The following is a 27,296-nucleotide window of genomic DNA, read 5'->3' on the forward strand; positions in this document are numbered from 1 at the left end:
GCGTTCTCACGTCGGGCTCAACGTCCACCTTATCCCGAGGCTGTGTGGCGGCCCTAGTCACAGGGTGTGTGGGGGACCCCGGTAGGCGGCAGGACGAGGCCGTGGTCACCGGCAGTGTCCCCACGAGCCGCGACTTTCCAGCTCTCTGTGGACGCGAGGTGGGCGGAACCGGGTCCCCGCGGTCCCTCAGGGACCCGCGAGGCAGAGAGCCGAGAGGAGGCCAGGCGACAAACGCTCCGGAGCCACAGGAGTGGCATGGCCTATCGCTGAGGCGTCCACAGACGCGTGCTGGACGCGGCGAGGAGGGCCTGAGAGAAAGAGACGGACAGACCGACTGACAGACGGCCACACAAAGCGCGGTGGGCGCGGCCGCCGCGGCCCCAGACACGCGGGCGGGGCCCCGCTCGCCGGCTGCTCCCGCGCGTCACTTCCGGATCCGCCTCGCGGGGAAGCGCTTCCGGGGCAGCGGCGCGGCGCGGCGGCGCGGGGAGGTGAGTGCGGCGGCGCGGAGCGCGGGAGCCGGCCCGGGGGCGGGGCGGGGCCGGGGCTGCCGAGTCCTGCGGGGACCCGCGGGGGCCCCCGACCCCGGGCCATGCTGGCGGCGCTTTGCGAGCCTCCAGCCCGTGCGGAGCCCGCCCCGTCCCCGGGACCCGGACACCCGCGGGGCCCGGTCGGCGCAGGAGCGCGCCCCGCGCACGGGACGGAGGCGCACCCGCTCCCGCGGCACCGCGCAGCTGTCTAAAATGATTTTATTCGTTTGTTTGTTTCTGGTTTGGGGTCACACCCGGCGCTGCACCTGGCGCTGCACTCAGGGGTCACTCCTGGCACCTTTGGGGAGCTGCGGGGGAGCGCCCCTGGGTGCCCGGGATGGAGCCCGCGTCGGGCGCGTGCAAGGCAGGAGCCCTGCTCGCGGTGCTGTTCCTCCGGCCCGACCCCACCACGCTTTATTAAAGTACTGGCAGTGATTTGCATTTATATTTTGTTAAGTGTGTTGTTCCAACAAAATATAGAGGGGCCAAGGGTTTCACCCCAGGACCTTCCTGATGTGCCTAGCCCCCAGCCATTGATCTGGTCCAGCTGATTGAGGTTTAGAATTATATTCCCTGTCTAGTTTCCGCCCACCAACCACTACTGGAGACAATACCGGGGAGGTGGTTTTTAACTCTCCGTAGAACCGAAATCTAGGCCTGGTTTTGAGCAGTTCTTGGCAGTTTGTTGTAACAAGATGAGTCTGGTTGTATGACTCTTGCATGTGTGAACGAGGCTGTTCTGATACGTGTTCACTTCTTTCTTATTCCCAGGTCCGTCCCAGTTGATTTCCTGAATAGAATATTTGAATAACTTTATTAGAAACCAACATACTAACACTGTTTTTTTTTGCTTTTTGGGTCACACTCAGCAATGCTCAGGGGTTACTCCTGGCTCTGAACTCAGGAATGACCCCTGGTGGTGTCCGGGGACCATCTGGGATGCTGGGAATCGAACCTGGGTCGGCGGCCTGAAAGGCAAACGCCCTTCCTGCTATGCTATCGCTCCAGCCCCGCACTTTTTTTTTTTTAATATCGTAGATAAGATTGAGTACCTATATGATAACTATGATAGCTGTGCAGATTTCAGATTTTATTTATTTTAATGTTTTTAAATGGTTATTTTTTCAGCGGGGCTGGAGAGATAGTACTGTAGGTAGGATGCTTGACTTGCATGCAGCTGACCAGGATTCTGTCACTCACACCCCATATGGTCCTCTGAGCACCGCCAGGAGATCCCTGAGTGCAGAGTCAGGAATAAGCCTTGAATACTGCTCTGTGTAGCACCGCCCATTATTTTAGATTTACAAAATTATTGGGAAGAGAGCATGAAATCCCATATACCCAAGTCCAACTCCCTCTATTACTTACTTTATTTTTGGGAGGGGGAAGTAAAACATTTTATTTGGAGTCTTGAAGGAGAGGACGAGAAAGTGGCAGAGAGTGGAGAGTAACATGCTCAAGAGAGAACACAGGTTTCTGCAAGGGCCGAGAGAGCCCTGCACACATCCCCGCATTAGACATGAAGGCATGAAAATACACATTTCAAGAGGGGAGATGCGGGCAACACATGTGCTGGGACACCACATGTGCTCAGCCATGTAGGCACAAGCAGCACATGGGCTCGGGCAGCATATGCGCACCCTTCCTTTGTTCAAGGTGGCCTTATTACTTACATCTTAATGCATGCATTTATCACAAGTAATGAAGCCATATTGATAAATTTTCTTTTGGAGGGCCTCCTAAGCCGTGCTCAGACAGCCTCGGGGTCCCAACTTTGGATTCTCTGCCCGACTATGATCCAATGAAATGGCCTGAATCTGCTCAGACTCTGGGTTGTGGGGGGATTACACTGGCTGGCCAGGTGGTTCTCTAGCCCCCAAGACTTACTCTAGTTCTTGGGATCATGTGGTGCAGGGAATCAAACGGGGCGGGACACATGCCAGACGAGCAACCTGACTTTGAGGTGTGGTTAGTGGAATGGCTCATGCTTGATTCATTTGCTCGCTTTCCCCCTCATCCTGTTTGTGGTCCCGGATCCTCTGCCTGTGGACACATAATGTTTAGTGCCCACATCTCTTTCTGCTCCTTACGGCTCTGATGGCCTTTCAGGCCTTCTTTGTTTTAGAGAAACTTGACCATTTGGAGGCGTACTGATCAGATGATTTGTCAAAATGAGCCTCGGTTGGAATTTTTTTTCTTTTTTTCAGATGATGCAGGGATTATGATTTCTGGCGGGGGGGGGGGTGTCTCTGCTTGTCCCGGTGCCTGCCTGTCACAGCTTAGTGATTAGTGTTTCCCATCCCAAAGTGACTCCCTCCCCCCATTTCCTTGGAAGGAAAAGGTCATGTACCCTAGTGGAAGGAAGTCATCATGGAGAAACCCCACATTTGAGGAGTATGGGGCTGTGTGTTCACTTAGAGACAAATTATCTGCACAAATTTAGGAAATGCAACCCATGAAAAATTTAAAAATAAACTCATTCATTTATTTACCCAGTCAGTCACTTACTTACACCAGTATGGACTCAGAGTGAGTGTGTGTGTGTGTGTGTGTGTGTGTGTGTGTGTGTGTGTGTTTGTGTTTGTGGTTCTAGGAGGCTACTCCCTGTGCTTGGTGGGGAGGGTGCTTGGGTGACTGTGCTATGACAGGGATGGAACCTGTGCCACCCACATGCAGGCATGCCCTCCCACCCATTGAGTATGCTCTCTGGCCTGCTCGCATCTTTCAGGTTATATCCAGTATGGCTTAGTTTCCCATTTAAAGCGTTAAAACTTTGGCTCAGCTATTTCAGTTGGTTCTCAGTGTTCCTTCGACTTATTCCAGTATACATGGAATATATATCTGGAATATGTATACATGGCATATCTGTATCTATATATACCTATATGTGTGTGTATCCTGCTTCAGTTCCCTTGAAGACTGCTCTTAGGGGCCAGGCCTGAGCTCTCGGTGTCCTATTGGTACCGGGATGGCCTTGCTTCTAGGCAACAGTAGCAACAGTAGAGATGTGCTTGTGAACTAAGGGGGAGTTCACGGGGGTCTGCAACTTCTTTTCACTCACGTGGGTCTTTCTAGCCATTTCTTTCACCCCTTCGCCTCTCATTCCAACTGTGACAAGCCTTGCTCCCAATCCCCTTCTTCACTGTTCCATTCCTGCCCGCAGTGGCTTCAGGTATGTTCCCTATGGCCCCTCTAGGAAACTACTATATCAAGCAGCGCTCAAAGCACACGGACAGTTCCTGTAGTCCTTTAAATACAGTTCTTTTCGTCTCAGAAGCCCACTCAGTTCCAGAGTTAAGACACACTTGATTCTCCTGCCCCTTCAGTGAAGTCATTTCACACATTCATAGTATACCCGGGTTCCATTAGGCACATTCCTTCTCCCGTCCCGGGATTCCCTGCCCTCCTCGGTGGTTTCTGAAGCATTGACTCCATCACAGTTTGTTCTTTGTGCTGTAAAATTCGAGAGACTGACAAGTGCTCACTATCTTGTATTCACCAATACACTCCCACAGAGAACAAACAGCTTTATCTTCTCCTGGGATGATGATTGCTGCTGTTGCGGTGGCTTTGGGGCCACGCCCAGCAGTGCTCGGGGCTTACTCCCGGCTCTGTGCTCAGAGATCCCTCCTGGCAGAGTTGGGGGACCATACAGGACGTTGGGAATCGAGCCCGGGTCGACCACGTGCAAAGCCAGTGCCCTGGCCGCCGCGCTGTCACTCCGGCCCCCTGTGGGACGACTCCCATTTTTCGAGACCGCCTGTTCTAGCTGAACGTGCTGTGGTGCTGGGGGAGGGCCGGGAGGGCCCCACCAAGGGTGCTCAGGGGCCACGTGGCATCGAGGACGGAACCCGCGTTCCCACCCGTGCAGGGCATGTGCTCTCGCAACGCCAGTGCTTGGGGTTATTTTTAACTTCTCTTGTTCAGCTCTCACCTCAGCTGCCCTGTTGACTCTGTCTTCACAGTATGTCCGTGACCTGACTTCCCCTCCCCGGCTCCCAGCCGCCCTGTCCCAGCAGCCTTTCTCACCCTGCCTGGTTCGACTCTTGCTCCCCCGCAGATTATTCTCCACACAGCAGGCAATAACTCTATGTTATTTTTTATTTTATTTTTTTTTGCTTTTTGGGTCACACCTGGTGATGCACAGGGGTTACTCTTGGCTCTGCACTCAGGAACCACCCCTGGCGGTGCTCAGAGGACCATATGGGATGCTGGGAATCGAACCCGGGTCAGCCGCGTCCAAGGCAAATGCCCTACCCGCTGTGCTATCGCTCCAGCCCCGTTATTGTTTTTTTTTGTTGTTGTTTTTTTAAAAGATTTTGTTGTTGTTGCTGTTTTGGGAGCTGTGCCTGGTGGTGCTCGCTCGGGGATCACTCCTGGGCAGGACTTGGAGGACCATATGAGGTGTCAGGGACTGACCCCATTTGGCTGTCTCCATACCCGCTGTCCTGTCCCTTCTCCGAGTCAGGCCACTCCCTTCTTTGCTAGGAGCCACTCCTTGAGAGCAGAGATGCTCTTAGAAGGGTGCTTGTCTGTACTCGGTGGCCAGCGCTGCTGGTTTGGACCCGGCCCCGGCCCTCAACCCTCCCTGTCCCTCATCCTGGAAGACGCCCACCTTGACAGCTCTCCGTTGGCTTCCTTTAGGCCTCTGCTGAAATCCCTCTTTTTCAGAGAGGCCCTTGCTTGCCAACCTCACGTAAAACAGCATCTTCTTTCTCCTTTCGCATGTTTTCTCACAGTCCCTCCTGTCGTGGCGCCCTCTGTGTGTGTGATTGACACCTTCCACTTGTCTGAGAACTCGGGGGCAGAAGCGCAACTTGTGCCTGACGCTTCCAAGCTGCTCAGTAAAAAGTTCCGATGAGTGACTACGAGTGTCTGGCGTCCAGGGACGTCCGGCCACTCCATGCATCGGTTGGCCATGTTTGGTAACTATTTATTATCTCCTCGAGATGGGGTTTCCCGAGTGCATGAGCACTTCTGCCCCTGAGCAGGTCTGGAGTGGCAGAGGGCAGGAGATGGTGTGAGGCAGCTCCGGGCTGACTCGCGCCAGGAAGCCCCTGCCAGCCCCTGTCCCTCTGGTGCTGCCGCCTCCAGAGGCACACACTGTCACTTTCCGGATCTTTGAGTCACTCACCCCTGCAAGGGTCTCAAGGCTGTCAGAGCCCCTGCTGCCCGGGAATTTGCAGTGGATGAGGATGGAACATTTGAGGCCAGGGGCCGGTTTCACCAGCCTCCGTGCTCAGGGCCCTGGGTTTGATCCTGACACCACGTGCCTTCCCGAATGCCACTGAGTGTTGCTGTGATGGCTCTGCACTGCTTGGGAGGAACCCCCCCCCCCATCACCACCCCATAAAAGCTAACCATTAGAATGTGGAGAGAGCACAGCTCAACAGGCTGAGAGCGTGGGCTGTGTGCAGAGGGCCTGGGCTCTCGAACCCACAGAAACCCCAGGCTCGATTCCAGGGACCACATGGTCCCCCGAGCACTGTCAACAGCAACCCCCGAACCAAAATCCAATCACTAAGTAGAGAATCCAGTGTAGTATTTCTCTAAGGAAAGGAAGGAAGGAAGGAAGGGAAGGAGGGAGGGAGGAAGGGAGGGAAAGAAAGAGAGAAAGAAAGAAAGCAAGAAAGAAAGAAAGAAAGAAAGAAAGAAAGAAAGAGAGAGAGAGAGAGAGAGAGAGAGGGAAGGAAGGAAGGAAGGAAGGAAGGAAGGAAGGAAGGAAGGAAGGAAGGAAGGAAGGAAGGAAGGAAGGAAGGAAGGAAGGAAGGAAGGAAGGAAGGGAAAAATATATCTTTGGTTTGGTTTGGCTTGGGGGCCACACTCGGCAGTGCTGGGGGCTGCTCCTGGCTCTGCTGGGGATCATTCGATGTCCAGCCCCTCACATGCAAAGCAAGAGTGCCATGTGCAGCCCCTGCGTGGGTTCCGTGGCCTACTGACGGGCCACAGCCTTCAGGTGGAACCGTTGACCTCAGGGATTAGAGCCCGAGCTCGGGAGAAGTCAGCATAAATCTGACCTGTCAGCCATGTATTCCCCGGTCCCAGGCTTTGCATCCCCTCCTGCCTCAGTTTCCTCGCCCCGCTCCGTGGTATTACCTGTCTCCCAGAGCTGTTGTGAAGTGATCGAGGTGCTAAGTGTGTGGTGCATGTCTGGCAAAGGGTCCTGTCCTGCTCTTGCGTGACGAAGGCGAAGGCAGGGAGGGGAGCAGAGCCTGTCTCTGGAGCCTGAGGGGTCACTCGTGTGACCTCTGTAACTGGAAATGCTGGCCGGTGGACGGGGAAGGGAAGCACCAGGTGCAGGGATCAGACGGGCTCCAAGGCTGTGGTTTTCGTCCTGGAGCGTATCGGGAAGCGGGCACTGTCCTGCAGCGTGCCCACGACACTTGCTTTCCTGTCTGCGTCACCCTCCCCTTTCTCTTTTAAGCCACATTTCAGTCTTGGTAGGTACATGATGGATGGCGGTCAGATTTGGGCACTGAGCTATGGAACGTGCCTATCCATACGCAGATCATGGTGGGGTATTGGTTGCTTGGTTTCCTTTTGGTTTCGGGGCCATGCCTGGCAGTGCCCATGGCTTCCTCCTGGCGGTGATCGGGGGACTGTGTGAGATGCTGAGGGTCAACCCTGGGCCCTCTGCGTGCAAGGTGAGCGCCCTACCCATTGTGCTATCTCTCTGGCCCCCCCAAAAAACAACAGGGTATGTTTTTTTCCTCCTAGTTTATTGAACACTTTCCCAGAACCCAATCAGACTTGTAAACCCTTCACTTGAATTATAGCTGTATGTTTTTCAGTGGCCGCTTGATTGGTGGCACCAGAATGGAACCTCGGGCCATCACACAGGCAGTGTCCTGCTGAGCTGCATCCCCGCTCCTTGTTGATTTTTCAGGGCTCACAAGCCATGCTCAGGGGCAGTGGCCAAGGGACCGCTCCCGGCCACACCCACCCTCCTGTGTGGGCCGGACAGTTCCGTGCTCAGGCCCAGCGGTGCTGGAGGCCACCGGGGCCACCGCCAGCAGTGCCCAGGGTGGGGCTGGAGAGCTTGCCCCTTCGGGTACCAGTGCCAGCCCTCTGAGCCGTCTCCCCGGGACCTGCCTTTAGCGAAGCCGCGCTTGTGCGATGGTCTTCTTTCTCGATTCCTATTACTATGCAGAGGCGCCCTGCTGACCTTTAGGACCACGTGCATGTTTGCCGTTGCCGTGAGGGAGGGCCTCCACTGTGATCACAGTGAATGTGTTCACTGCTTCTTTCTCGCTGGACACACGAGTGACTTCCTGTTTTTCAATATTGTGAATAGGCTGTCAAGAACGTTTTTTTTTTTCCTTTTTGTACCTGAACCCTTTTCTTTTGAATTGTTTCCTTGTTATAAATTCTAGGAAGTTGGTCAGAGGATATAATCACTTTTATGACTCTTGTAATGTATTGCCTAATTGCCTTTAAAAAAAAAAAAGAGGCTAAATGCATGATATCTTTGGATAGATAGTATTGTTGTTTGGCTTCTGAGACAATCGAACCCTCCAGAGGTCAGGCCTGAGAGATACCCCCCCACGCCCCGCCCACCCAGCATGTAGCTAATTGCTGCTCAGGCCAGACTTGGTGACACACCCCTCACCCCTCTCTGACTCTGGTCCCTTTTTATTGTGCTCCAAATATTTACAGCCGTGTTGCTGTTAGTAACAGTAATAAATCTAAGTATTGACAACCCCAGCAGGCTCGTTACTGTCTGAAGCACAAAGCTGGAGGCCAAGGGCATTTAAAAAATGTCTTTTTATGAGGTGCCATTGGGAGGCACGGAGAGCTGAGCTGTTCTGCTCCTCAGTGCTCAGGGGTGGCGTCTGGGGGTGGGGTGGGGGGAGGGGCTGCCCGTTTCCTCGGGTGACGCGGTGTTGGCAGCTGCCCTGGAATTCACTTCAGAGCCGGGTTATGAGCCACCCCAAATAATCCGCCCGTGTCTGCGTGTCATACCTTGTGTTTGCCCCAAAATGGCATTCCTGGACTCGCCGCGCCGCCAGATTCACCACCCTGGCACCCAGGAGCGCCTGGGCCCTTGCCAAGGAGAACCGCCTGCCCCCCGGCGGGAACAGGCCTCAGAGGCCTTTGTGTGGAGACCGGCCCTGGAAGGCCGAGGGGTGGAAGTGGGCAGCCTTCGCCTGGCGGGAGAGGGCCCCCCAGGCTGAAGTCCCTCTCTGTGAAGGTCACTCTGTTATCTTTCAGTCTCATGGGAAAACGGCCCACGCAGTGAAGGGAGGGATGGGGGGGCGTCTGGTGCTGGGACCCACCGGGCTTGAACTTGGGGCTTGCAGCCGCACCCACTCGTCCCCCGGGCCCCCAGGGTTTAGCTCTCTGGAGTTAAGTTGGGCGCTGGTTTGGGGCTCCGGTGTTAGGGAAGGGCCGGCTCCATTCCTGTGAGCATGGCACCTGTTTCCCCAGCACGGATTACAGCCAGAGAGCAGATCTTCCAGCCTTGTTCTTTCTCACCATCAGGTTAAATTAGTAGTGGCATTTCATCCCATGTATCATTTTAAAGTAATCAATATTAAAAGCATCGGTGAGTTCTTTGGGGGGGGCGAGGTGCCTCCCCCGCGGTGCGCAGGAGGTTGAGGCCTGGTCAGCGCTTCTCAGCCAGCCGGGCTAGTGGTTCACTGTGAGAGCCCCGGGATGTGCTGGGGTGACCCAGGTGTGGGGCCCTCCAGGGCTGCACCCAGCAGTGCTCAGGGGGGCGTGCCAGGCATGTATCGTAACTGCGTACTACTTCCTAGCCCCATGATTAGATCACTTTAATTACTGCTTCCTCTTTTTGGGGGGTGAGGGTGGCACACCCGGCTGTGCTCAGGGCAGGGCTCACTCCTGGCGGGCTGTGGGGACTTTATGGGGTACCAGAGACAGAACCTGGGTCAGCTGCGTGCAAGGCAAATGCTCTCCCCGCTGTATTATCGCTCTAACCTCTTTGACTTTTACTTGCGTATTCTCCCTGTGGCTTATCGACATCTCAGTTTAGCCCAGCTGTATTTCATTCTTTCTTTCTTTCTTTTTTTTTAGGGTCACACCCAGCGATGCTCAGGGGTTACTCCTGGCTCTGCACTCAGGAATTACCCCTGGCGGTGCTCTGGGGACCATATGGGATGCTGGGAATTGAACTTGGGTCGGCTGCCTGCAAGGCAAACATGCTACCTGCTGTGCTATCGCTCCAGCCCCTGTATTTCATTCTTTTGGGGAAAGGGGTGAATGGGCCATACCCCCGCAGTGCTCAGGGGTACTCCTGGCTCTGTGCTCGGGGATCACACCTGGTGGGGCTCAGGGGGCCCTTGAGGATGCTGGGGGTTGAACTCAAGTTGGCCGTGGGGCAAGTCAGGTGCCCCACCCACCGCATAAGCTCTCTGGCCCTGAATTCCTTTATTTATTTTTGCTTTTTGAGCCATCTCAGCAGTGCCTGGTTTGGGACTTGTGAGGAGGCTCACTCTTGGCGGTGCTCAGGGGCCCCACGCAGTGCCCGGTCCAGACACCCTGCCCCTCCCCTCCCCCCGAGCAAGCCTGCGCTCCAGCCCCCTGCGCTGTGTAGTCACTTCTCCCCCCCAGCAGCCCTGGCTGGCTGTGTGCGCTTCAGCTCAGCAGCCGCCCCTTATCGCACGGCTCAGATTAGGCCAGACTCGCCTTGTTTGGATCTGGGATCACCTGGGGCTTTGTGGTCTGGTGGGTTTTTCCCTTTCTGGATGAGAGTGGGGGGCCCGGGGAAGAGAGAGTGCTGCAGGCCCTCAGAGCCAGAGGCGGGTGAGGGTCGTGGGGGGTGGGGGGCTTCTTGGCAGCAAGAGCGACTTGGGTCAAGGCCAGGGTTTCAGAAGGCCTTAGAGGATTTGGGGCAGTGCTTCCAGCCGGAGCGAGATAGGGGCAGAGGGTGAGGAGACGCCAGCAAAGTGGACAGTCCCCAGGGTCTCTGTCTGGGTTACTGTTGGCAGGCTTCCCTTTGTCCCTTCCGGGGTGACACATCGCCCCGCTATGTAAAAACATTAAATGTAGGGGCCAGAGCAATAGTCCAGCGGGTAGGGCCTGTGCTTTACATGCCGCCCACCCGGGTTTGATTCCCGGCATCGCATAGGGTCCCCCAGCCCTGCCAGGAGTAATTCCTGAGTGCAGAGCCAAGAGTAACCCCTGAGCACAGCTGCGTGTGACCCCAAAACTAAACAAAAAAATTTACATTTAAATGTAACTGGGACCTGTTACTCCTCCCCTGCAGACCCTCTGGCGAGGGCCTGGGAGCCCCGGCTCAGCAGGTGGTGCTTGTCTGGTGTCCCGTCCCACATGGCCCCAGCACCACCAGGAGTGATTCCTGAGCACAGAGCTGGGAGTAAGCTCTGAGCATCGCCGGGTGTGGCCCAGACCAACAGCAGCCAAACCCCACATGGGTGGCTTTGTTCCACTCGTTCCGGTCAGAGATGTCAAGGTTCTCGAGGGGCGGCCCTTGCCCCTGTCCTCTCTCCCACCCAGAGCCCCTGTCCGGCCACTTCCCCATCATCTCCTTCCCAGGCTGCTGCTTTCTTGGGTCTGGGCTGTGCTCCCCCGGCTGCCCGTGGCACGTTCTCGTGCTTCCCCGCCTGCTCCTCTGTGCCCCCCTCTGTTCTGCAGAGAGGCCCTGCCACTGCACAGCCAAAATAAAATGACACCCTTCTGTCTTGTTTTTGATTTACTGATTTTGGGGGGGTGCTCCCAGGCAGTGCTCAGGAGGTCAGGAGGGCAGCCAGGCAGTTGGTTTGGTACAGGGCTGCTCAGGCTGGGGTATCAGGGCCACCCCAGTGGGTGCTCAGAGATCACGTGGCAATGCTTTGGGGAACTGTGGTGCTAGAAATTGAGCCAAGTCGGATTCTGACCCTGGTTTGATCCTCAGCACCCCATCTGGTCCCCTGACCATGTCAGGAGTGACCCCTGAGCACAGAGCCAGGAGTAAGCCCTGAGCAGAGCTAGGTGTGGTTTTGGTCCCCAAATACACACACACACACACACACACACACACAAATTGTCTTCCTTCTGTGTCATCTTGCTTTGCCCAAGACAAGGCCCCGAGAAGGCAGGGATTATTTGTCTGCCTGCTTCCCCATGCTGGGTGTTTGGGAACTACCGGTGGAGTGGACACTTGGCTCAGTAATCATTCATCATCATCATCATCATCATTGATAAATGTGTTCGGAGATTTTTGTTGAAATGTTTTCATTTGCTGTTTATTTTTCCTGCTGTTGTGTTTGGACACATTGCAGACATTAAAAATAAGTTGAAAGAACTGTTCTGTGTCAACCCTCAAAACTTCCACTTATATCCAAGAACTGTCAACATTCTTGCACTGTTAGTATGATAGTGTGCGTACATGTGTGTGAGTGTTGCATGAGTGCATGCGTGTGTGAGTGTGAGTATGAGCATGCATGTGGGTGTTGTGTGACTGAGAGAGTATGAGTGTATGTGTGTTGTGAGAGTACTGTGAGTGTATTTGTGTACATGTGAGTGTGCATAAGAGTTGTATCATTGAGAGTGCATATGTGTGTATATTAGTGTGTGCATGTGAGTGTTGCATGATTCTGTGAGAGTGCATATGTGTGTGAGAGTTGTGTGTACCTGTGAGTGTTGTGAGTGTGCATGAGTATAAGCATGCTTGCAAGTGTTGTATGCAGGAGTATGTGTATGCATGAGTGTTATGTGTGTATGTGTGTGCGTGGTCTGTGAGTGTATGTGTGTACATGTGAGTGTTGTGAGTGCATGAGTATGAGCATGCATGTGAGAGTATTGTGTGTCTGAGAGTGTGTATGGGTGTGTACATGTGTTGTGTGAATGTGCGTAAGTGTGTGCGCCGGTGTCTTGTGATTGTGAGAGTCTGTGTGTGTGTGAGAATGCATGAGTATGAGTGTGCTTACGAGTGCTGTGTGCATATGCATGTGAGTGTTGTGTAAGTATGTGTATGTGTGTGTTGTGTGAGTATGCCTGTGAGTGTTGTGTGAGTGTGTATATGTGTGTGCATTTGTGTGAGTGTGCATATGAGCATGCGTGTGTGTGTGTGTGTGTGTGTATGTGTGAGTATGAGCCTGCGTGTGTGTCTGTGCATGTGTGTACACACCCCACGGGAACGTGGCTGAAATGCAGTCCTTTGCGTTTAGAGTGTGCGGAGGCGAGCTGAGGAGAGGTGTGCTGGCGGCTGGGCCATGGCCTCCGACCTGGACTTCTCACCTCCTGAGGTGCCGGAACCCACCTTCCTGGAGAACCTGCTGCGTTACGGACTGTTCCTGGGGGCCATCTTCCAGCTCATCTGCGTGCTGGCCATCATCATTCCCCTGCCCAAGTGCCACGAGGCGGTGAGTCTATCCCTGTGGGTCCCAGGCTGGGGACACAGCCCTGAAGGGTGAAGGGCCATCAGGGGCCACGTGGGGCTCTGCGGGTTCCACATGTGCCCCGTACCGCCTGGTACACATGTGATGCAGCTGTATTCGCTGCCTGCTGCAAGTCAGCTCTCCTGAAAGACGGGTGTGTCCCTGCCCACGTCACATGGAGAGAGACGCTCTCCGCTGTCTCCCCAGAACTGTGAGGGTGCTTAAGGCCCGGGCTGGGACGGGGCTTCCCCTTCTTTAGGGAGGGGGACTGCAGGGGTCAGGACCTGAGGGCAGATAGTCCAAGGCTCTGGGCAGTGGACAGGCCCAGGGGACTCGGGGTAAGAGTGGCTCGATCACATGGCTGCTTCCTGCCGGGACTCCGACTCAGAGTCTCTTTATTCTGTGGCCTGCACCTTCCCTCCCCTCTCCCGTGACGTTCATTCGTCAGAGAAAGCAGTGCATTGTCATGCATGGTGCCCACACTGCGGGTTCATCAGGTCGCTTCTCTGATGTTTCTGAGCATGTGTCTCTACCCCTCCCCGTTCCTACCCACAGGACCTTCCATCCCGAGGCTGGACTCAGTTTAGATCAGGCCATGGGATGAGAACACCTTTGTTCATACTGTATGCTTCTTGCTGTGTGTCATCAATAGGCATGTAATGTCCACCTGTCATCCGTGTAGTTCCTGAGATGGGTCAGTGGATTCAGCTGGTGGTAGCTGGCCCCAACCCCCAATTATAACCACCCATCTCCAGTCTGTCACTTAAATAGTTTTAGCTGGGGCTGGAGTGATAGCACAGCGGGTAGGGCGTTTGCCTTGCACGCGGCCGACCCGGGTTCGATCCCCAGCATCCCATATGGTCCCCTGAGCACCGCCAGGAGTGATTCCTGAGTGCAGAGCCAGGAGTAACCCCTGTGCATCGCCAGGTGTGACCCAAAAAGCAAAAAAAAAAAAAAAAAATAGTTTTAGCAATCGCCAGTGATCATCACTTAGATCTGTTCTTCCCTTCAACATTTAGGTTTTAAACGTCTTTATTTTGTGGGGGTGGGTTGGGGGTGCTTTGGAATACCCACACTGGTGCTCAGGGGTTGTTCCTGGCTCCGTGCTCAGGAAGGAGTGGACCATGGCAGTGCTTGGGAACCATGTGTGGTGCCAGGAATTTGAACAGAGTTAAGCCAGGCATAGGAGTGACTTAGGTCCTGTACAGTTTCTCTGGTCCCCCTTTTTTGTTAGGGGAGACCATCTCCAGCAGCACACAGGTAACCCCGTGGTGCTCCCCACAGGTGGTGCCAAGGATTCAAACCAGGGTCCGTGGGGTGCAAGACCAGCATTATAAGCCCTGTACTATCGCTCCGACCTTCTGCATTTATTGCCTGGAAGTTTTCAGTGATGCAGACCTTTTCTTCCTGGCCTGTATGGTTGCTCTAAAATGCTGTTCATAGTAAAAGGCGGGTGAATGCCTGGTTCTTCCCCTTTGTTTATTACTCTTCAAAGTTGTGAGTTTGGGCTCCAGCCTCCTCCCGTCTTTACCAATGAACTTTTGAATTAAAACTGTAATCAAGTGTTAATTAAAACTTAAGAATTTTAATTACTTTCTAATGCTCCTGTGCTTCAGAGGGCACTCGCTCAGGTGGTGAGATGTGTCGTGTTGCAGGGCGTGCCTTAGAGACCCACTGCCCAGGTTGGTGCTGGGGCCAGGTCACATAAGCTCCCTCGGCCGAGCGCGGGCGGGTTTTGAGACTCAGAAGGCAGCTGGTAGCACACGTCAGGTTGTTTGCATGGTCTAGGCCCGGTTACACACTCTTACCAGTTCTGGGCACTGTGGACCCACCCAAAATCCAGTGTCCCAGATACCAGCCAAGGGCAAAGCTTCCAAGCAGGCGTTCATGTGTCTGAGAGAACTCCACGCCCTGCCAGCCTCCAGTCTGCCCACTGCAGTTTCTCAGTAACCGGGCTGGAGGGCTAGTACGGGGGTCAGCGGCCCTGGCTCAGCCCCCGCCATGGCGTGTACTCCCTCACCAAGCCAGGAGTTGCCCTGAGCAGCGCCAGTCGTGGCCCAGCCATCCTTCCCATACCTCTTTCTAAAATAAGTTTCCCTTCATAGATTTACCATAAAACTTAATAAAATGTAAAATTTCTTGGAGGAAGGGTGCTAGAGAGATAGTTCAGAGGAGCCCCAGATTTGATCCCCAGGGCCCCAGAGCCCCCCAAGGACCAAGCCAGAAGTGGCGCCCAAGCACTGCCAGTTTGGGTGGTTTTTTTTGTTTGTTTTTGCTTTTTGGGTCATACCCGGCCATGCACAGGGGTCACTCCTGGCTCTGCACTCAGGAATTATCCCTGGTGGTGCTCAGGGAACCGTATGGGATGCTGGGAATCAAACCCGGGTTGGCCGCGTGCAAGGCAAACGCCCTACCCACTGTGCTATCGTTCCAGCCCCTCTTCTAGAATTTTTAAGCATGGAATCATATAGCATACTTTTTCTCTGCCATCTTTCACAAAGCTATTTGTGATTCATCCAGGTTGTCACATGTAATCAATAGTTCTTTCCTTTTTCTCTCAGTATAATCCCTTCATTTTGTTCAGAATTTTTATATCTCTATACATATTTTTACCAGTGGATACTAGTATTCGATATTAAAAATAAGCTTCTGCTCTCTCCGCCCTTGGACAAGCCCGTGTTCTCTCCTGAACACGTTACCCTGTATCTCTTACTCTCCACTCTCTCCCATTTTTCTCTTCCTCCTCCCCTTCAAAAGCCCTCCAAATAAAATCTGTTTACTTTATTTATTTATTTATTTATTTGCTTTTTGGGTCACACCTGGCCATGCATAGGGGTTACTCCTGGCTCTGCACTCAGGAATCACTCCTGGCGGTGCTCAGGGGACCGTATGGGGATGCTGGGAATCGAACCTGGGTCAGCCGCGTGCAAGGCAAATGCCCTACCCGCTGTGCTATCGCTTCAGTCCCCACACAGCCCCAGTTTTGGCCCCCTTCCTCCCCAACTCATAAACAGAAGCAAATTAATCTGGTGATGTGAGTGTGGGAGCGTACCATGATGAAAGGAAGGATCACAAAAGGAAGGACTTTGACCTCACAGCCTACTGGGACATATTCTTAGACCAAATAAAAACCACAGAGAAATCTTTTTTGGAGGAGGGAGCCGAGGCCAGGCGCCAGGGGATGCTCAGGGCTATTTCCAGCCACCCGCGTGCAGAGCATGTGCCCGGCGCTTGGAGTCCTCCTCTCGCTCCTGTTTGTCTTCAGGCTTTACACATCTTTCCCCCCCTCCTTTAAATTTAATTTAAAAATTATATGAAGCATTTATAAAGCACTTACGTAAAACATTTCTCTAAGTTGAAACTGTGTGACAAGATAGGCACGTTAGTTTCCTTTAATCCCAGATCCTCCACCCTGTTATTTTTTATTTTGACTCATCCTTTGTTTCTTGTTGACAGTAAAATAAGCAAATGCAGAGCTGTGTGTACAGTGTGTCTCTACGCAGATCTATTCATATGCCGTCCCCGCTTCGGTACCCAAAACATATGATTAAACCCTGTTTCGCTCACCTATTTCTCCCCACTAAATGTGTCCTTAAGATGCAGCTGCTTTGGAGAAGACTGTTTCCGAGGTCCTCGTGGCTGGCGTGTGTAGCCAGAGGACGTGGGGGCACACTGGTGCCACAGGAGCCCTGACATAGGAGCAGACTTTGGGATGGGCAGGGAGCATGTTGCATTTTTGGCGGGGAGAGCTTCGGAGTGCTCCCAAGTGGTGCTCAGGGGACCTGGGGTCCCCACCAGCGGGTCTCAGCTAAGAGCTGGTGGTTTACTGCAAGGGCGTGAGGATGTGGTACTCGGGGAAGCCTGTGGTGCTGAGAATGGAACCCGGACCAGGTGCTCCCGGCTGCCAAACTCCCCCCCGGGCGCCCGAGCTCAGGTTTTCTCTGGTCCTGAGAGCAGCTGGGTATGCGGAGCTCGGGCCGGCCAGCATCTGGAACTGAGGAGACGGAACGGGCGCTGAGGCTCCCTGGAGGGGCTCTGGAATGAGACCAGAGGAAGGGGGAGGCAGAGCCTAAGGAAGCTCAGTTTAGGGAGTGGCTAGTGAGGGTGGGCGCACGCAGGCCCTCGGGAGGCGTCTGTCCATCTGTACTTGTGACTGTGACACATTGAAGAACGCAGTCCCCGTGCTCTGGGTCTCTGTCCTCCCAGGGGCATCATGCCGAGGCCACGCCTGCTTTTACCGTCATTGGCTGCTGGTGCCCGTGGAGTCCCAGGGACGGGAGGCCGTGAGGGGTGAGGCCTGGTGGAAAGCTACCGTTCACCTCCTGTTGTGTTTTTTGTTATTTTATTTCATCTTTTCAGTGGAGGGCCACACGTGGTGATGCTCAGGGCCTACTCCCTGCTCAGTGCTCAGAGGTCACTCTTAGTAGTGCTTTGGGGACCAGGTGGACTGAACCTGGGCTCTCTGCACACGGAGTAGATACTCTGCCCATTGAGCTTTCTTTCTGGCCCCGCTGTACTGTGAACATTTGTCTCTACCCACAGAGGCCTGGGTCAGTGTCGAAACTAAGCAAAGGGGTGCCTGTTACCTTTTGGGGGGTCAGTGGTACTGTGGGTTGAGATCTTTTGAGGGAGGGAAGTGACAAAGACATTAACGATATGCCTCCACCCTGCTGTGTCCCCAGGCCCTCCCCGTTCTGCCACTTGGTCATTTAGAGAAAAGACTCATCTTTTCCAGTATCTCGTACAGGGAGCGGAGAGAGCTCAGCGGGCTGAACATAAGCCTGCATGCAAGAGGCCCTAGTGCCTCACGGTCCCTGAGCACTGAGCCGGGAGTAGCACATGAACATTTGAACCACTGGTGTGGACCCCAAACCATAATCAAACTAGAACAACAAAATATATTTGCTACAAACGTCTTGTTTTAGGGCCAGAGAGAACAGGGTGAAGGTTCTTGCCTCGTGGTGGCTAACCTTGGTTTGCTCTTCAGGGTCACGTGGTCCCTGGGTGCTGTCTGGAGTGACCCCCTGAGCACAGAGCCAGGTGAAGCCCCGGCACTGCCAGGTGTGGCCCACAGCCCCCAGAACCTCCCAAATAATGGCATCTCATCTTATTTTTTACTTCTTTATTTGTTTGTTTTGGGCGACAGCTGATGATGCTCAGTAATCTTTAAAATTTTTTTTTTAATTTATTGAATCACAGTGATATATAGTTACAAAGTTGTTCATGATTGGGTTTCAGCCATATAGTTTCCCAACGCCTGTCCCTTCATTCACCAGTGCACATTTCCCAGTGCCAATGGTCCCAGTTTCCCTACCATGGCCCGCCCCTCCCCCCATCTCTATCACCTGCCCTTAGGGCAGGAACTTTTCTTCTCTCTCCCTCCCTCCCTCCCTCCCTCCTTTTCTCTCTCCCCTCTCCCTCCCTTCCTCCCTCTCTCTCTCCCTCTCTCCCTCCCTCTCTCTCTCTCTCTCTCTCTCTCTCTCTCTCTCTGTCTCTGTCTCTCTCTCTGTCTCTCTCTCTCAATTATTCTTGACAATGCATGGGGAACCAGATGGGGTGCCGGGGATTGAACCCTGTTCGGCTACATACAAGGCAAATGCCCTTCCTGCTTGCCCAGTAACACCCCATTTTAATTCCTGCTCTTTAGGGAAGTGAAGCCTCACTCAAATGAATTTTCTTCATAATTGAAACTTACTGTCTTAACTTTTTCTTTCTGTTTTGTTTTGTTTTGTTTTGTTTTTGACCACACCCGGCATTGCTGGCTCTGTTCTTAGGACTCAGAGGAGCCAAGTGGGATGCCAGGGGTTGAACTCAAGTTGGCCACGTGCAAGGCTGGTGCCCTACCTGCCATACTGTCTCTCCAGTCCCTGCTTTAGCTTTTTCTTGTAAAGCTTCTTAATGAATCAGAAGCAACAAACAAACAAACAAACCCAGTAATATAGTACTGTTATTTTCCCTTTTGTTGGTGCTTTATTCTAGCCAATGGCTCCCGACTATGCCGGGCTGGTACCCCGCTTTCCTGTGTATCCCCCTCAGGTCGCCTTCTCCACTCCCTACTTTCCTAAATCAGTGGGAGGGAAACACCATCCTTGTGTGTGAACAGTTTGCAGAGAGATTGCTGAGACTCTGCTCGGAGGTTGTCCCTAGCGGCTAAGTGGGGTTTGGCATTGGCAGGAAGAAGGGAGGATGGTGTTAATGTGAGGCGGGACGCCTTTGGGGACAGTGCTGGGGAGCCCAGGCTTCCCGGGGCGGGAGGCAGGTACCCCAAAGGAGGGAGAAGTGGTGGTGAAGGAACCCCGAGAACAGCCACGTTCCCATTCCCAGTTTGCTTCTTGGAGCAAAATCATCGTCCTTGCTTGGCCAGTAGAAAGAAGGTTTGTCAGTGACTTTGGGGGTTCGAAGACAGTGTTGTTGGCGCCAGCTCAGGGAAAAGCCTTTGAAAGCAGAAGAATGTCCTTCCTGTTGCCCGAGTAAGCTGCTTTCTTTGCAACTGGTTTATGACTTCAGGACTTCAATCCTTAGCAGATCATCTGAAAACTCTTTGGGGGCTCTTCAGGGACCACGTTCAAGCGCTTCCCACCCCACCCCCTTCCTTTTAATAGTCGGAGTGAGAATCAGCTCGAGAAATGAAACCCCAGGTCCCTGGAATCCTCTGCCAAATGAGCACATTTTTCTCACTGACACCTCATTAGACCAAGACCCGAGAAAACAAATGTTTGTGTGGACTTGGCGAGGCCCGGGCTCCACTTAATCCAATCATTTTGTGTAGCCCGGATTCTAAAATAAAAGAGAGAGGCCCCTGACTCGGTATCCTGCGGGTCCCCCGCTGGCCCCGTCTCTCCTGTGGGTCTCATTAGCCACACAGCAGCCACGGCTTGAGGGTGATGACATTGGCCAGAGGTGTCTGCGAGGGCCAGGGGCTTGTGAGGGGCACTGCCAGTGGCCCCTTCCTGGCACAGGGGACACCTGCAGGGCAGAGCGGCCTGGAGCATCCCCGCGTGATTCAGCCGTGCAGCTGCCCGCCCTGAGCCTTCTCCCTGAAGCCCCGGCCAGTTGCGGGCAGGCAGGAGGCACCGCCCTCCAGGGGCTCGGCCCGGGAGGAGAGCCGGCAGCCAGGTGGCCGAGGCGGAGCCGGCCAGAGTTGGAGTTACTCCATTCGCCGGGTGTTGTTACTTGGAACCCCAGAGCGGGTTGCTGGGCTCTTCTAGGGAAACTGGGATTCAGAAAAGGCCCCATGCTCAGGACGTGCCCAACCTGCCTGACGTGGCTCCAGTGCAGCGTGGACAGAGAGAGCCCACCGAGACTCTGCAGGTGCTGTCCCGGAACACGCCGGCGACCCCTTCCCTCCCTGTCTCGCCTGATCCCCTCTGCCTGCCGCCCCATTGCTGCCTGCCTCTCCCTCCCTCCTCCTCCTGGGCCTCCTTCCTCCGCTGTGAGGGGAAACTTGGCACCAGCGGCTCCCAAAGCTTGTGCCTCTCAGCGGCAGCATTCCAGAGGGGGCTGCCTTCCTGCTGGCCCCAGCCCCGGCGTCTCCAGGGAAGGAGCCGGGGCTGACCCACTTTGGGACAGCCACGGCCATTGTGGGGGAGGCCGCCTCCCGCAGCGTGAGTGCTGGGGCTGCCAGGGAGGACCGTTTCCAAAGGGGCAGGAGGACCGTGTGGGCAGAGCTGGGCCCCGTCCCTCTGGCTCGCAGAGGAGCAGGGAGAGAGAAGGCTCAGGGAGACCACAGATGCAGCCTCGACACCCCCAGGCCCCCCCACCCAGAGGCCGGGCTGCGAGGCTGCCCCACACCCTCTTTCAGAGTTGGGCATCCTTTGAACCGTTCTCTGAAGGCATGCCCGAGTTCCTAGCGTGTTTTTTGCTCATGTGTGCCTCCTGGGAAGGTCCTAGGTTTCCCCCAGGAGGCGCACGGTGATTGGGGGATTTGGGTGCCCGACCCCAGGCACAAGGGGCAGCAGGCGAGGAGGTCGCAGTGGCCAGCCTGTCTTCCCACAGACCTGCCCACACCCTGGGCCTCTCTCGGATCCATTCCCGCACGGCCGTGTGGATCCGCCCGCCAGCCCTGGGCGGGTAGGTGTTGGCTTTTAGTTCAGTGACTCACGCAGCAGATAGTAATAGTTGATCTGCAGTTAATCTCGGCTCTCCCTGCAGTGCTGGCGAGGGCTGTGCCCATCGCTGTGCATGTCTGTCACATCGCCCCCCCAGCCCCTCCCCTCTGCAGGACGGTCACTGTGCAGACTGACGGGTGACTCCCTGCCTCGGGGCACCCATTCCACGGGAACTTCAGACGCTCAGCTCCAGCATTTCCCCCAGAAAGAAATTGAATTGAGGGGCCGGAGTGATAGCACAGCGGGTAGGGCGTTTGCCTTGCACGCGGCCAACCCAGGTTCGATCCCCAGCATCACATATGGTTCCCTGAGCACTGCCAGGAGTAATTCTGAAGTGCAGAGCCAGGAGTGACCCAAAAAGTCAAAAAGAAAGAAAGAAACTGCATTGAGCCTTAGAATTGGAGTTAGTAGTTAGATAGTACAGGAGGGAAAAGGAGCTTGTTTCGCATACAGCCAGCCTAGGTTCCACCCCGGTGCCTCCCGGTCCCCCGAACACTGCTGGGAATGACCCCCAAGCACAGAGCTAGTGTGGCCCACCTCTCCCCAGCCCCACTCTGAAAACAAAGAACCGGGAATGTCAAGGGCCACATGGACTCAGAGTTTCAGTGGGTCCTGGGGACCCTTGCTGAAAGGTTGCACTTCCCATAGGTCCTTGTACCTCTCCAAAGGCGGACTAGTGGCCCAAGTCTCTCTGGCCGCCCGGGCTTACCTGGCGAGGGCCGCCTTCTCTCCGCCTTCTCTCCGCCTTCTCTCTTTCCAAAGCTCCGGAAGGCTTGTCCGCCTGGCCCAGACCTGGCCACATGTTCCTGTCTTACCCCCTCGGAAACCGGGATCATGGATACCGTTTTTGGTCGGTCCAGGTTGAACTAGCAACACCAGTGGTGGTCAACGTGTCCAAGAGCCCTCTGCCCCCACCCCTCCCCGCCCCGGGACTGCATAATGTAGAGGGAAAAGGCAGGAACCCCATGGAACGGGGTTTTTGAGAAGACCAGGACCACTGACCGGGGCCAGCATTACGGGCTGGCGGACGGAGCAGCACAGCAGAAATCACGGTGCGGGTGAGACGCACGGAGATTTGTAGAGGCTCTCTGGGCCAGCGGGCAGTGGCCTAGACGTGTGGGACCTGTCAGGAAAATGCTGCAGAAGGGTCTTGATTATTAATCAATGCCCAGTTGTCCAGCCGCCACGGCTGATGGTGAGTGGAGTCCAGTGTCTGCCCGGGCCCATCCCCTCGAGACAGGCCGGAAGAGCCAACCTTGCAAGCCTGCTGTGTTTTGTGAGCCTGGTAGGAGTTTGCACTTGAATTGGGTGATGGGGTAATTTTGACTTAATAAGCCGTTCCCAGCGATCGCTATGCGGTGGGCAGGGCGAAGATATACACTTCATCCCGAGATGCTGACCGGCTTGTGGGGGAGACGGCTGGACGCCCCAGGAGCCCCAGACTGGCGTCGGCGGGGGAGGGGGGCGGGCAGGGCCTGCTGAATTGTGTCTGGGATGAGCCCCCAAGGTTTTTCTTCCTGAATCACAGTCCCTGCCCGCCAGGCCCACCGGCCCACCTCAGGCCTCCCCTCGCTGTGGACGCCTCCCAGCTCCCATCGGCCAGGCCTCGCCTCCTCACCAGCCCATCCCAGGGCTGCAGAGAGAGCTCAGGCACACTTGGTCCAGGTGCTGGGCTGTGTGTCCTCCCGGATTCTGTGGCCTGAGCCCTGGGGGACACTGGGAGGATGGAGGGGGAGGGGCAGGAGATTCCGAGGCTTTCTCTCCCTGCTGTTTGGAGCTGGGTTTCCCGGATCGGCCTTGGACACTTTCTGTGTCTCTGCCGGAAGACCGTAGCTTTCCAAGGGGCTGCTGAACATCCCCTCACTCTGCTCTCCCCCCCCCCACAAAGGGGGGTGGTGGCTGTATCGGTTTGGGGGGCTGTGCTCTGGAGGACGGAGCTGTTTCCGTGTGGCATGTCCCCATGTGCTGCTGATTTATGGGACCGAGTCTGCCCTGAAACAGGGAGTGAAATCATAAAATTCCCGGTGCGTCCCCGCTGGAAGGGGTTGGCTGTGCCGTGGCCCAGATTCGATTATTTGAATCTGATGAATAGCAGCAATTTTCTGGCCGCAGGAACAGCACTGAGGCCCCCTTCATTATTGATGAGGCCCCTGCGGGCCCGGGGAGCACCAGGTGGGGGGCTGCCTTCACTCCAGCCCTGGCCCAGGAAGGAACATGGAGCCCGCCGGCTCCTATGGGGGCTGGCTGCCTGCGGTGGGATCGGGGTCACGCGCAGTAGCGGGCACCTGCGCTGCCCAGCAGCTCTGTGGGGAGGGTGGTCATGCCCCTTGGACCAGCCACTGTGTCTGCTGGGGCCTGGCTTCCTCGCAGGCAGGACGCGCCACAGTGGCCAGCTGGCCAGTGGGGGACGCTGGCGGGCGCCACACGGACTTCGCTCAGTGCATTTTTTTCTTCGTCACTTTGTGCACCCAGCAGAGACTTTGCCACACTGGGCACACCCCGGAGGCCAGGAGTGTGCAAGGGCACTGAGGCGGAGTGCGGAGAAGGCGGCTGCCCAGCGGGGCGGGCCAGGGCCAGGGCCGAGGTGGGAGCCACACCGAGCTTGTCTCGTCAGAGGAGGGAACCAGCCTCCCTGTGAAAACAGAAAACTGCAGGGGCCGGCACGGCTGTGGTCGGAGAACAAGGGGGCGAGCGTGGAGCTGGGACCAGGGCGCCTCGGAAAGGCCCCCGGGACAGCTGGGCCGTGGGGGCAGGCGGGAGCCGTGGGCCTGCCGAAGTGACGCGGGGGTTTCTAGCTTGGGTAACCAGGTGGGTGCTGGTGCCGGGAGCTGAGTGGAGAGAGGAGGCGACAGATAATACCTGCGGTGACTCGGTGGCTGGGGCCGTGTCCGCCCGCCCCCTGAGAGCTGCTGTCACAGCACAGGCAGGCAGCCGCCCGGGGAGCACCGGCCCACGCTCCCGACCCCGCAGCGCCTCCGCAGAACCCAGACAGACCGCCCTGTCGTGCCGTTGCCCCCCAGGCCCGGCGACTGGTAGACGGAGAAAGTCGACTCAGCAGCTGGTGCAGTCCAAAGGCCCCGGAGGCCTGGGAGAGGCTAGGGGTGGGGGTGGAGGGGGGGGGTGTCTCTGACTGGTAACAGCTTGGCTTCCCATGCTCTGCGGCTCCTGCTGCCCTCACTCCATGCATGGGACTCAGCAGAGCACTGGGGAGGGGGGCAGGAATGGGCCCTGGACATGTAACTACTGCAAATGCTACATAGTAGCAGTGTTTGCAGCTGCTGTGATCTGCCACACTCCAGGGGCTGCTTTCTGGGAGGGAGGGAGGGAGGGAGGGAGGGAGGAGAGAGGAGGGATCAGCCATACTCCAGGGGTCCAGGGGCTGCTTTCGGGGGGGGGGGGGGGGGGGGGTGTGTGTGTGTGTGTGTGTGTGTGTGTGTGTGTGTGTGTGTGTGTGTGTGTGTGTGTGTGTGTGTGTGTGTGTGTGTGTGTGTGTGTGTGTGTGTGTGTGTGTGTGTGTGTGTGTGTGTGTGTGTGTGTGTGTGTGTGTGTGTGTGATTAAACCCAGGCCTCACATGTGCAAGGCATTGTCTCTTCTGAGCACGTATTGGATGTGAAATCTGCTTCATTTCGGACTGAATGCCTGCCTGCCATGCAGCCAGCCCGGCTTCAATCCCTGACACCCCGTCTGCACCGCCAGGAGGGATCCCCACACACAGAGCCAGGAGTAAGCCCCGAGCATCTCCAGTGTGGCCCCAAAGCCAAAACATAAAATAAAAATTCTGTTTGTATTGTCTGTGTCTACGGAGCAATTAAGGCCTGGTCTTAACATGTACATGGTGATAAATAAGAAGTGAGGCTTCGAGGCCAGAGAGACACACTGGTATCCCCTTGAACACTGCTGGGGTCACCCCTGAACACCACCAGAAGTTGTCTCTGAGCAAGGTGGGATGTGACCCAGAAACAAGCAAAACCTAAAATTTAAAAAAAAAAAAAAAAAAAAAAAGGGACGCTTCCATGGTTACAGCTCTCCAGCTGGTATTTCATTTCATCCATTCACTCAGCAGGGATGGAAGCTTCGTCCTGGAGAGCGACCAGGTGAATAGGGAAGATCAGCCAAAAACTCTGAGAAAGTGATGGGAAGGTCCCGGTGACATCAGGTGAAGGGGGCGAATGTCCTGCTGGAAGCATAGGGCGGGTAAAGAAGGTGTTTGGTGGGGCCAGACATGGGGAACGAACACCCGGGGCAGTTCAGGAAATACGGGAGCCCCCAGCTGGAGCGATGCCATGGAGAGGGGGTCTGGAGGCAGCAGGGAGCAGGACCCTGATGCCAGACAACAAGAGGGTGAACCATCACAGTGGCTTCCACATGAGCGCCTGCAGGCCCGCCAGCCTAACCCCGCCTGCTTGCCAGAGCATTCTGGGCTCCCACTGGCCTCACAGGGACCGCAAGGGACAGTGGCCAGCTCCCAGGTCTCCACACACCTGTCACAGCAGCGCCTCTGTGGCCCCGAACCCCCTTCCACCAGAAAATAAGCAGTAACAGCAGAATTGAAAGCAGATCTTACAGGGAATGGATCACGCTGTAGGCGATAGAGCAGCCCCTTCACGGGAAGAGGCTGGGCCTCGGCCCCGTGTCTGGGCCACCTCTGTCGGGCTCACAGAACTCAGTATAGTGTCTGCCCACCAGCCCCCGCCAAACCTTTTGGTGCCCAGAAGAGCAGTGGCCCAGGTGTGCGGGCCTCTGGGGGTCTGTCCTTGGCCACTTGCATGCCACCCACCCAACAGGACTCCAGGCTTACTCCTAACTCCGTGCTCAGGGTTTGCTTCTGAGGGGGCTCAGGGGACCATGTGGGAACCCAGGTCAGACACTGCAAGGCAGGTGTCCTGCCCCCGTGCTATGGCTCTGGCCCCAACGAGGCTCTTCTCGCCTCCCACGCCTGCTCTCCGAGGTGGGCGTTGAGTCTCCCATTTCACAGCTGGATAAACCAAGGCCCAGAAAGAGGAAGCGAGTTACCCCTGAGTCCTTGGGCTGGGCTGAGGAAGACCAGGTTCCACCAGCCTCCCGAGCCTCCACAAGTCACCTCCTCCCCTTGGGGTCCCCGTTGTCCCTCCCCAGGTCCCACCCATCACCCTGGGATGGCCCTCAGCGCTGTGGGTGTCGGTGGCACCGGCCTGATCCCCCGGAGCTGATCTCTCTTTCCTCTCACCACGCAGGACGGGGAGCCAGCTGTGCCTCGGAGCACCGAGGTGACGAGGAAGCCCAGGGCTGCGGCTCCCGCCGCCAGCAAGAGGCCCAAGAAGGAGACGAAGAAGAAGCGATAAAGGGGGACCTGCAGGGCGGGCCAGGCCCAGGGCGACCCTCCTGGGCCCCCGCGCCCTGTTCCCTCTCTCCACCCCAGATCCGGGGGCCCAGGACGTCGCCCAACCACAGAGCGGCACAGCAAGGACGGTCCCGGGCTGGCTGGACCATCACTTCCTCTCTGGCATCCCTGACCCCTCAGGGCCGGGGCTCGGGTCGGGGGTGGGGGGCCAAGACCCTGTGAGCAGAGCCTGTCTCAGAAGCAGCTGGGCCTCGAGAGTGACACACGCTCTCTTACTCATCATGTCCAGCCCTGTCACCCACCTCAGGCCCGAGTCCTTGTCCCCTGCCATTGGGCACGCCCGCTCTCTTCCTCGGCTGCCCACAGGGGCCAGCAGCGCCACCCCTGTTTGCAGGACCCAGGACATCTCGGCCACAGCTGTGTTCAGGGGTCCCCGAGCACCACGGCCTGGTCTGGGAGAGACGGGGCTGGTGGGAGGCGTTCAGCGGGGTGAGCGCCGGCGTCCTGCGCCCCAGCTCCGGGAGTGTCTGAAATAGGGGTGCTGGTCAGTCTCACCCCCTCTTCTCCACCTGCCAGCACCTGTCCTGGCTGTGCCTTTTGGCTTGTCTGTCACTCCCGGTGTTCTCACCCCCTGACTGCCGAGACGTGTCAAGGAGTGACGGTCAATAAAGTGGCCTCATGCTGACCTCTCACACTGTCTCCTGATGTTCTGGGGAGTGGGGGGTGCTGGGTTCCCTGCTGGGGGCTGGGGGTGGCCCCGCAGACCAAGCCATCTTGGGGCTCCTGTCCAGTGGATGCAGCCGGCTGCGGGTACAGCTTTCTCCCACTGGACACTCGCTGTCCACAGGGTCTGGTCCCTACCCCTCCCTGGGCTCCTCTCACCTGAGGAACAGGCCACGGGACCTCAAAGTGGCCTGAGAAAAACCCACTCGGCCTCACGTGGCACCAGGCCCCGAGACCCAGTCACGTGCCTCGAATCAGCCACCCAGGGGGAGC

At 56.1% G+C, this 27,296-nt stretch overlaps 2 protein-coding genes across 2 annotated transcripts; both read left to right on the top strand.

The window, feature by feature from the left end:
* The first annotated feature begins 348 nt into the window (after window positions 1-348).
* On the top strand, window positions 349-26,992 carry MANBAL (mannosidase beta like). The gene is made up of 3 exons (XM_055140611.1): window positions 349-491; window positions 12,662-12,856; window positions 26,194-26,992. The coding sequence occupies exons 2-3, from the start codon at window positions 12,707-12,709 to the stop codon at window positions 26,299-26,301; spliced, it is 258 nt and encodes an 85-aa protein (XP_054996586.1). The 5' UTR covers window positions 349-491; window positions 12,662-12,706; the 3' UTR covers window positions 26,302-26,992.
* LOC129405118 (uncharacterized) lies at window positions 18,438-26,186 on the top strand. The gene is made up of 2 exons (XM_055140610.1): window positions 18,438-23,787; window positions 25,044-26,186. Exon 1 carries the CDS (start codon window positions 22,704-22,706, stop codon window positions 23,757-23,759), a length of 1,056 nt encoding a protein of 351 aa, XP_054996585.1. The 5' UTR covers window positions 18,438-22,703; the 3' UTR covers window positions 23,760-23,787; window positions 25,044-26,186.
* Window positions 26,993-27,296: the final 304 nt, after the last annotated feature.

Source organism: Sorex araneus, chromosome 5 (genome assembly GCF_027595985.1).
Source record: "Sorex araneus isolate mSorAra2 chromosome 5, mSorAra2.pri, whole genome shotgun sequence".
NCBI classification, from domain to species: domain Eukaryota; kingdom Metazoa; phylum Chordata; class Mammalia; order Eulipotyphla; family Soricidae; genus Sorex; species Sorex araneus.